This window comes from Rhea pennata, chromosome 2 (assembly GCF_028389875.1).
Source record: "Rhea pennata isolate bPtePen1 chromosome 2, bPtePen1.pri, whole genome shotgun sequence".
Lineage (NCBI taxonomy): Eukaryota > Metazoa > Chordata > Aves > Rheiformes > Rheidae > Rhea > Rhea pennata.
The window spans coordinates 50,684,531-50,695,439 of record NC_084664.1 but is presented as its reverse complement, the minus strand read 5'-3'; the positions used below and the strand labels follow the sequence as shown (position 1 = coordinate 50,695,439).

General features: G+C 38.4%; 1 protein-coding gene across 1 annotated transcript in view; it reads left to right on the top strand.

Annotated features, from left to right (window-relative positions):
• Positions 1 to 730: 730 nt before the first annotated feature.
• The window catches only part of SUSD5 (sushi domain containing 5), a 43,618-nt gene continuing 33,439 nt past the window's right edge, over positions 731 to 10,909 (top strand). Inside the window, exons 1-2 of the mRNA XM_062567891.1 lie at positions 731 to 969; positions 9,704 to 9,881. Coding sequence (XP_062423875.1) covers positions 876 to 969; positions 9,704 to 9,881 — 272 coding nt within the window. The 5' untranslated portion in view covers positions 731 to 875. The remainder of the gene's footprint in view (positions 970 to 9,703; positions 9,882 to 10,909) is intronic.

The window sequence follows — 10,909 nt, the reverse complement described above, 5'->3', positions numbered from 1 at the left end:
TGGGAGCTGGAAATTTCTCTCATCAACTTCGTTTGGAGAATTCAGTTCTTCATGAGCACCAGCCCATTCATCTGGAGCAAGAACACTGACAAGGACCAACTGACGGACTTCTGTTTTGACCTTCAGCTTCTCATACACATTCTAGACCTGGGGCTGGAAATAGTAGGACTAGCCCATCTCAGTCTTGATCTTCATTTAGACTCTGCCATTTGGGTCCCACGTCATTTGCCACCTTTCCTCACCCTATACCTGCAGACCTTCACTCTTGCTGCAGTAGACCCTAACCTGCAACTCTAAGCAGTGTAATGCTAGCTGATCTCATGTTGCAGAGAGAAAACACTCCACACATAGGAGCCCATCCCTCCAGACATGTAAAGCTAAGTCCATAAACTCACCGCTCGCAAGCACCAGCTATCTAGCTGCCCTTCTCCTTTCAGTCAGGATTTCTTCTGCTTGTTGCTTGTCATTTCCCCCCTTCCTCTCCCTCTTGGCTTTTACATTTCTTCCACTGTGATCCATTAGGTATTTACTGACAGGCTAATGTGACTTTTCACACCAGCTCTCCATGTACACTGCCCTGCAAACGGGGCTGGATAAAACCGCTCCCCAACCCCAGCTGGCTGGACATTCCCCCCCCCTTCCCCTCCCCTTCACACCAGCCAAGGGAAGGATTCCTCTCTCCCTCTCTCTCTCTCTCTCTCTCTTTCTTTTTCCATCCCTCCTGCCTTCAGTGCAAACCCAAGACGCAGGATCCTGCCGAGGGAAAGGGCTCCTTGAAATCATCACCACAGACCCTGCTGCTGGAAGTGCAGAGGAGCGGAGAGAAAAAGCCCCTGCAGCCAACCTCCTGCGGCTGAGAACTTAATAGCAGGGCAATGGCTTCAGGCTCCCAGAGCTTCTCTCTCACCTTTGTCCAGGGCATGGGATCTGTCTTCTTCATCCTTCGGATCATCTCCGTTCAGGCTGATGGTGAGTCCCATTCAGTTCGGGCTGGGTTATTGTGACTGGCATGAAAGCTGTGTGTTGAAATGTGTTATTACAAAAAAAAAAAAAAAAAAAAAAAAAAAAAAAAAAAAGAAAGAAAAAGAAAAAAACTTGTTTTTTATTAAGAAACTTAAAAACACGCCCCAGTCGGGTTAGGAAACGTCTGATTCAGAGGTTTTGAGACTCTGCAAATATCCTGGGGTTAAGCAGAGAAAGGAAATAAGATCCCAGAAGGCTAAGATTATTTTATTAGAACAACAAGACAGGATAGTGAACTTTTCCAGGGGAAATAAGAATAATAAAATAAAGCCAGAGCATGAATAAGAAGAAACAGTTACTTTTTAGGAGAGCTTTCCTTATAATTAAAAATATCTTTTCTCCAGATAACTTCCACAGCCGTCTATTTCAGATCCCCCCTCCCCAGACCTTGATTAGCACGGGCAGGTACTTGAAAAAGGGAAGACAAGACGCCAAAGGCTTTTCCTTACAACGTTTTCGCTCAGTACCACCCACGCTCAAGGCAACTGCTCACCTTACTGCCTGTGAATTTATTTCATCTTCACTTCACTGCTAAGTGACCTGATCAGAACAGGAGCGGGGCTGAAGCACCATCTACTAGTCACTTTGAAATGGGACTTTTTCCTCGCTGACGGTAATCCCGACCGGCTGCACGCTTTACGAGTTTCCAGTAGCCTGTTCCCCTCTTAACGAATAAGCTTACGGTAATGACGATCAAATTGCCTTAGCAAAAATGGGATTTATTTTTAAAACAACTGTCTCTTTTCCTGGGAGAGCAATGCTGAATAGCCACATTTTTTCACTTTCACAGCTGTGATAGATTTACGCTTGATCTAAGGATTTTTTTTTTTCAGTACACTAATCCCTTACCGTCAGTTTGCAACATTATTCCAGAGAGCAGCCCTTAAACATTATAGGGCAATAAAAAGCTCTTCTTTTTGTTCTTGTGGTGTGTTTCTTCTCTAGCCTAAATTTATTTCAGCTGATTACAAAATGAGGCAAAGGAAAGAAGGCAAATTAATCCTGCCTGTATGTTTTTCCCAGTCTGTAAAATACCATTTATACAGCAGAACTCTGTCTTGTAAATTTGAAGAGAAATACTTTTTGTTAAGAGTGAAGAAGAAAGGTGTCAGACAGTTCCATCCTATTACAATGGGCAAAACTGTAATTCCAGCTGTAGGAAATAAAACTTCACTAGCAAAATCTTTTTGAAAGGTGAAAAAAATGCCTGCTTATGAGAGAGGGTTCTCCACAGAATTTGGAAAAGGTGACAAGACAGGAGCAGTTAGTTTTCTGAGAGAACATCTATTCTCTAAGAGAGAAAAGGAAAAAAATGTTGCAGATAATTTCAAGGCAGAATTCATGACTGATTTTAATTGTCATTCAACTGTTTGTCAAATTTAACCTACATATGGTAAAGAAATCATTAGAATTACAGGGTAGAAGATCTGAAGCATGTTATAATTGCAGAGCATTATTATAATATAGTAGTTTAAAGCATTATTTTAGTACTGTAGGTAGACATTTTTCACAATGATATTTAGAAAGTAAATAAAAATGAAAGATCCTCTATTAACATCATGTTCAATGTGTTTGTCCTAATAGTAATATTCAGGAAAACAAATGTAACACTGTCCTATAAACTATCTGGTTCCACTATTTGTTCGTGCAGAAGAAAATACTTTATGTGAACATTAAACTTTACCATTACATGTAAACTTACGTATTTAAGAAGATCTGAGAGTACAAAACAGGAGTAATACTTTCTTTTGCAACAGATTCTGGCTTGACCCAGATAGTTTCCTATCTTTTCACTTGTGTAAGTTTTAGGTGAAAATACATTTGTGCTGTTCTTTAATGTCTGCAAATATCACTAAAGCGACAAGGGACAATTCTGGGTAACACACAATTAAAAGTAACTGAATATTTTGCGAACAGCTGAAGGGATTTTGAATTCACCTTATAAAAACCTTGTGAAATTCAGACTGGCCCCTATTACAGACAAACCTCCGAAACTGGTTAGACTGTATTTCCCTGAGGAAAACTTTCACTTTATTATCTCACACACAAATAACGATATAGGTAGACAATAAAACTGTAGACCGTCGAGGTCTGGTGAAGGTGTAAAGCCTTGAAGCTTAATTGATCTCTTTTGGCTAATATTTACCACAACACATATTGCCATGGTGTAGAGAGAATCCATAAAGGCAGGGGCAAATGCTGAAATAAAATCTAGCTGTGTTTGGCTCTGCCATTTTTCACAACTGAAATGTTCTTGTTAATAGCTTTGGAGGTCAGGGCCAGACAGATAGGAGGTTCCTCCACGGGCTGTCCCTGCTTTGCCTTCCTCTGGGGTGTGTGTGTAATGCCACTACGGTTAGCGGCGTTACAGGAGAGTAGAATGGGTTAGCGAAGGGAGTCAGCAAAGACAGCTCAACACTCAAAAATTGTTCAGCCATGACAGTAACAACCGGTGGGCTACAGCCCGGGGAACGGAAGGAACTGAGAGCTTTATTTCTGCGCACAGGCTTCACGCAGCTCAGTACCAGCATTGCTGGGCAACTCTGTCTATCCAGATGAACTTTCAGCTTCACCTCTTTAAAAACAAAGGTTTTGATTATGTGGTTCTTAAGTTAACAGGTCTTATGACTGTTCTCAGTTATGGCACTGTAAATGCACAGTTTTTGAAATTTCTTTGCCTTTGCACTGGAATAAGAGAGACTCTTGTCTCTCTCGAGTGGCTTCATGAACCCTGTACAGGAATTACCTTTGCTTTTTTTGACTTCCCCTTTTGTCTTTTCACTGCTGCTAAAATATCCTTACGTATCAACTATAATTTTCATAAGAATACTTGTTCTGCAAAAGAGCAAGGCAGTAGGGAAAGGCGGCAAGTAATCTAATTTATTAATATGCTCTTGAAGTGAAAAAAACGAACTTTGTAATTGCAAAACTTTGCAGATTGTTCCAGAGCGAAGTTATTCTATTGACCAACTTCTAGACGTATTGCTGGAGCTGGTTGTTTGGCAGTGACCGTACATAGTGGCTACAGAGGTTGCAAGTGAAAGGACCCTGAACCCTGAAAGCTAGGCACTGTTACCTGAGGAGCTGAGCTACCTAGTTCTGACCTAGAACCACATATAACTGATTCCAAGTCAGAACTTTGCTAGGATGATAGTATTTCTGAATATATCATGGTCTTGCCATCACTTTAATGTGAACACATGTGCGTCTGTAGAAGGCAGGCTAGACTCAATGCTTTGAGCATGGGACTTCCCTATAAGCCCCCTGCTAAGCAGAAATCAGAGGAATTAGGGGACAGAAGTAGTTAATAGACATATTTAATCAGGAAAAAATGAAAGGACTTTACTCCTTGTCCCAAAAGAAAGAAAGAATTAAAACCCAGAAAGTTGTGTTAAGAGCTGTTTAGGTGTGCAATGTATTAACTAGAAGATTTTTAAGGGGGAAGGGGAAAAAAAGCCTACAATACTCTTTCTTTACAAAAAAGACATAAAACAAGATGAAGGAAGAGAAAGAAAATGCATGCTTTGCTTTTCTGCTATCTCTATACACTTGCATTGGAGTAGCAGGTGTAAGCATTTCCGGCTCCCAATTTACAAAACAGAGCAAATGTGTTTATGTGCTGCAAAAGTACACACATAAACAATTCCAACTATTTTATCCTAAAGCCTTTATTCAAATTAAAATTTAAGGTCAAAATGAGTTTAGCTGAGGAGGAACTCAAAGATCACTCCACAGTTTTGCTATTTTTCTCATGATGTAATATTTTAAGAGATTTAAATTTAGTAAGACATCATTCATTTTAGTTCCTCACAGAAATAAACTCTACATTCATGAACGTTAAGTGGAGCTGGTAATTACCCAAGTTTCTGTCTCTACTTGCACAGTTTTACTGAATTCTCTGTGCTTAATACTACAATCAAAGCCATTGTTACACACAGCCATAGAAACAGAAATTAAATTGTTCTTAAAGCACAGAATAGTTCTTGCCTTCCTCCACCCTGTTTTACCTCAATTTGAAGATTTTAACATTTAAGTAAAAATAAATCAGAGGCCAAAAAGGCAACTCCTACTCCAATACATTGAAAGTGGTTAGGTTTTATCATTTGAACCACTAAGTATCACGCCATCAGATCACACACTGGGTGTGCCTTTTGAAGTGCTTTCATTTTATATTATTTTTGAGGGATATTATTTTAAAGCATGTTTGGCTATGCAATTTTATGTTCCTTCAAGCATGATGCAAATCTTGCTGAAGATGTGGAAGACTTTGAACTCACTTTAATGGATTTTGAACTCTGCCTATACTCTGCAAAAGAACTTCATGTTGTATCTGTTATTGTATTAGAATAAATTAGCCAAGCTCTCTCTTCTTGGTATCCAAGAAAATCCTCCTAATTCCACTGGGATTCCTAGCAGAAAAAAAAAAAAAAAAAAAAAACAAAAAACAAAAAACCAAGTTTTGGCCTGTTTTTATTTTAAAAGCTTGCATTTTAAGCTTGCATATATCTGACTGTAGACAGCTCTTCAGTCACAAAAGCATAATAAGGTCCAGTTGCTAGATGCTGAGTTTAGCAAAATTTGAAACTGGAAATAAGGTGGAGTGAGAGTAATGAACCATTGGAACAGTTCACTATGGAGTGTGCTGTAAATTCTCCATTACTTGGAGTCGTTGAATCATGACTGGATTCCTTTCTAAAAAACATGCTGTAGTTCAACCACGAATTTTTGGACTAGGTGCTGGAATTACTGGGGAAAATCTACAGTCTATGTTATGCAGGGACTCAAACAAGGTGATAAAAACAAATCTTTGGCCTTGAGTTTTATGCTCCTATGGATTTGTTTTTAGAAAGACTACACTCAGTACTTTTAAACAAAAACTATATTCATTACTGCTTGTTGACAGTTTTTGTACCAAACATAATAAAATTATTTCTTTTAACAATATATAAAAAATGTAGTTAAAATTCTATAGTAACAATAATCAGTTGAGAGTAGAGGCTGCCTGTGTTAAAAAGTCTTTCATTACTTGCTAAAGAAAGACTGTCTTTTGTTTCAGGCATGAATTTTGCTTGATAACTATGAGTCGAACTATTGCTTAACAGTAGGAAGATTTACCCCAAAGCTTCACTCAAAGAATGAGCTTAGCTTTTCCAAAGCTGTAGGGAATTTAGACATCATCCCCTTGCTTACATTTGCATTTATGCCTTACGTTGAACTTAAAATTTTTCACTGGTTTCAAAGGGGAACCTGAAGAAAGTTACTATGACAAGAACATTTTTCATTCTGAACCTGATAAACTCAAGATGTACACAAAGTCTTCTGAGAAAGACCACTTTTCTTGAATTTCTGGCTCGATCATGATACCTCAGAGGCCAGATTTGTTTGAAAATGTTCCAGAGAAGTATGTTCAATTTTGGGAACAAGTTTCCATGCCACCTCTCTTGTCATCAGGCCACAGGAAGCAAATGTTACGGGGCATAAATGGAAGAAGGGGGTTGAGAGGGTGCTCAAACATAGTGGCAGTTCAAAGCCACCACAAACAAAAGAATAATACATTCTTTGCGAAAAATAAATACAAGAGCTGTAATACTTCTCTGCTGTGCCTTATGGAAATATGGCACAGTCTCATATTTTAAACAGAATGACAATACATCCGTTGGAGTGATACCATCTGAATTTTTTACAGCCTCATTGCTAAAATTGACTGCAGCATCATAAAGTATTTGAGAGAAATCTTTTATTTTTCTTTTATTTTTTTCTAACTTGTCATTGCAACCAGCAATGACAAAATCTTCAAACTACTCAGCCACTACCCTTAGAACTCCAGCTTGAAAATGGTAGCACTTTTGCGGTATAAGTGAGAAAAATTCTGTGTATGAGTATCTCAAGCATGTTAGCAATGGCATTGTAAGGTGCAGAATTCAAGTTCAGTGTTGTTCTTATTTATATAAGGGAATTTCCTATTTTGATGTGCTTTTGTATTTTTTCCTACTATCATGCTAGTATGTCTCCTATATTTCTATCGAAATACCCCTCAGTAAAGTGACTTTACTCAAATTGCTGAGGATCCAACAGTTTCATTGGTCAAGTGTCAGATAAGGGAATCTTTCTTCCTATTATGTTTTTTAGTAACAAACTAGGCAAAACTGAGGCCGCATGTTAAAAAATGGGCAGATAGCCATAAAACTTCTGACGCTTTGGAGAAGATTCACAGGTCAGTCTGGGAAGCAGGTCAACCTTCTTTATCCACTTCTGGCTAACCAGAATTTCCTATAAAGCAGTTCACTGTAATTTTCCCAACCAAAAAGTCTTTTCTAGCTTACCCTAAAACCCATTTGTCTACATATTTTGGACATCCCAGATACCTTTCTGAAGGACGAGATTGTGTTTGGAACTAGCATCTTCATTTTTTCTAGTAAAAAGTTAATTTGCCTTAAGTGCTAGCAAATGCATAACAGTAGATAAGAAATGTTGTCTCAGCCTCAGGCTAGCTAAACTCCTGTAAAAAAGTAATTGGCTCTCATTGGTAAAAAGAATAAATGATGAACCTCATTTCTTCTAACTGTGTCTTAATGGAACTTGGTCCTTTAATGATTTTCTTTTTCTTTAAGTCTTCTCACTAAAATATGAATGACTGGAAAACAGGGCTTCCTGCCATGAAAAACTAACATTTATGCATCAAGTCAGATGCTGCACAAACTTGTCCTATATGATTCTGATGATGCATCTCATTTCTGACTCTCAAACTGTGCAATGTTGAATGTGGACAAGTTTCTAAGTGGAACAAAGATCTGATTGAGCATTTTAGTTAAACTCTGCTTACCTACATGAATGGAAGTTTCCACTACTTCCAAATGGCTGCTTAAAGTGATCTGCTCATATTATCTCTCTCCCTACCCCAAGCATAATTTACTACAGATATTCATGCTTTAGAAACAGCTGACTAGATAATGGGCATGTGCTTTAATTGGGACATTTGCAAACAATCCTGAAGTTTTGGTACTTAGGAGTGTAGAAGCTTGGTTTTTTACTGCTATGTGTGAACTCCCCTCAGAAGCTAGCAACACCCTCCCCATAGTCTAATGATTATGCCACTGGTCCGTGTTTCTGGATTCTGTTCCTAGATCAGCTACTGCTACTGTTTAAGAAAATTGCTCTGGGGATTTTGTGTTCCTGTTCCTTCTCATCACTACTTGTCCTGCTTATTTAGGTTGCTATTTCCTAAGCCAGAAGGGCTTCTTACTGTGCATATTTATAATTCTCACCAAAATAGGAATTTTTATCAGGATAGCTATCTGTGATAGTTATCTGTTTGCAGATATAGATGACATATTTACTTGAAAGACAGTTTTTGTATTTCTCATTGTAAGGATTGTGATTCTTTCAGTGGGTTAAAGTGTGGTGTCAGCTACAGACCTACTCTCTATATGAGTTCCCTATATTTAGGATTAGCTTTAGATTTATCGGTTTATTGAAGTAATACGTGGTGGGGATGAGCCTTGGCACAGAATCAGACTGAATCAGGCTGAAGGTTTCCTGACCCTTGTCAGTATATCCAATGAATGTGAAGTTAGATACATAACAAACATTTTCTGGGTACTGGAAGCTATGCATTCATACAACCACTGCCACTAATTTACTTTCAAAATAATACATAATAAGTGTTTCCAGACATTTATCGAATGAACAGACATTTACTGAATGATCACTACTCAAAAGCCATCTTCGGGGGCCTGCAAGCAATCTCACTCTGTAGCTTTGAAATAAATTTGTAGCTTTTTAGGAAGTATTCTGAGGGGCGTTATCTTCCAAAATTACTTATGGCAATTTAAATGTCAACACTGTAAGCTATCTCATTGTTTATTGCTTTTTTTGGAGACAGGCAGCGAGTGTTTATTCCATAACCCAGTAACTTCTCAAGTTTTATTGCCAAAACCCTAACTGCCCTGTTTCCAGTTGCCAAAACCTCTAAGTTTCACCCTTACAACTTTCACAGTGTTAAATAAATTAAAGTAAAATAAACTGAACTGAAAAAAAAAATAACACGAAGAACTGCTATGCTAAATCTATTGTCACAATCATTCAAAAAAGCCTTCCATTAAGAAAAAAATCCCCTCTGTCTTTTTAGAAAGATATGAAAACAAAGTGGCTTTACAGCAGAGTTTAGGCACACATTGCCATAGATTTACGTGACTTTGATTTTAGAGAATGAGTATAAATTTATTTCTGAAATGGAAGAGCAAGTTGCAATGCTGGCTTTTAGATTTGTGCTTATTTTATACATATAGTTGTTTTTATAAATGTAACTGTAACATGCTTAGTAATGAATTCCAGTGTCATAACCTAAGGGAGATGTTCTGACTTTGACTATATATGTACACATAAGAGAGAGTGTCCTTGTTTTCTTTCTCCAGATCCTAAGCACAGACCTAGAGAGGCCAGACAAGCTTCTCACAGGGCCATACTTGCTTTTCAGTTAATTAACGCAATTAAAAGAAAAGCTAAGATAGAAGTGTTTACAGTGTTGAAAGAATTATTAATTACAAGAAATAGATTATCCTTTAAAATGGACTTAGCAAAAGCAAGATGATTTTATTTGTTGGCAATTTGCAATGTATTTATTGAATGTGCATTGAGTACAGTACCATGATGAGTGACATGTCCTTTCTTGGTGCTGCAGGGAAGGTGTTTGCACTTGAGTCCAAGAACAACTCTCAGGGTCTGAACCTAGCTGAGGCTGAGAAAGCATGTGTTGACCTGGGTGCTCGCTTAGCAATCGCAGAAGAACTGAAAAGGGCTGTTCTGGACTGTTCTTTTGCTGGCTGCACCACAGGATGGCTGGCTGATGGCTCCACTGGGTAAGGAGAACAGCATAATCCTCTCTAACAAGTATGGGTGGTTGTTGTCAAGCAAATTTTCCTCCTTGGCTAAGGTTATTACCAAGAAACACTAGCCATAATTCAAGCACCGTGGTATATACTTAAATATGCCACTGCCTCCGCAAAATCAATTGTGTGTGGCTAATATCATAGATAAACAAATATTTATCAATTTCAGATCACACAGTTCATAGATTCAGGATAATTTCCTCTTCTTCTTTCCTTTTGAATTATGTTGTCTCTGTTCCTTTTTTTCCGAGGCTATTGTGTGCTGAGCCCTAAAAGACCTTGCAGCCTGTGAACACAGTGCTGAAGTCAGCATCAGTGCTGCCACTGACTGTTATTTCAGGCTCTGTTTGCTGAGCTTTTCACAGAAAACAAATATCTGTCTCAGATGTTTAAGCATGACTAAATAGGTAATACGTATGTTTAGATAGGGATGACTTTACATGTATTTAGAAGTGATAATAAAAACATGGGAGATAATTTGTTGAGAAGAGCTGATGGCCCTACTTGACATGTTGAACTGTATTATTCAAGCTAGCTCAGGTAACCCCGCATGGGGGTTACGATGCTTTGTTTTGCCAGGGAGAAGCACCATGGTCTCAGGAGACTCAGAGAGGCTATTCACCATGCCTGGCATTAGCCTTGGTGGCCTGACAAAGTCCCTCCAGGCAGCACTCTTCAGAGGCTAGTTAAAAACAGGAATTTAATTTATCCAAATTGCCTTATGATAGAAATATTTTTTTCTGTATTGATCAAAGCTTCAGTAGTCTAAAGTTAGCCTTCATGAATATTCCAGTAGTCTCAATAACTTTCAATGCAATTTAAGCTTTTAAAGACATACGTCTGCATACGTGCTTGCTGCGTGTCAGGAAGCAGCATGGTGATATAACCATGGCAGTCTGCCTTGGCTAATACGTTCTCCTTTTACACTGTGGTGAAAACTTCCAGAACTCCAACTAACTCATTCCAGGCTTGCTCACATATTGCTGCACAGTGCAGTG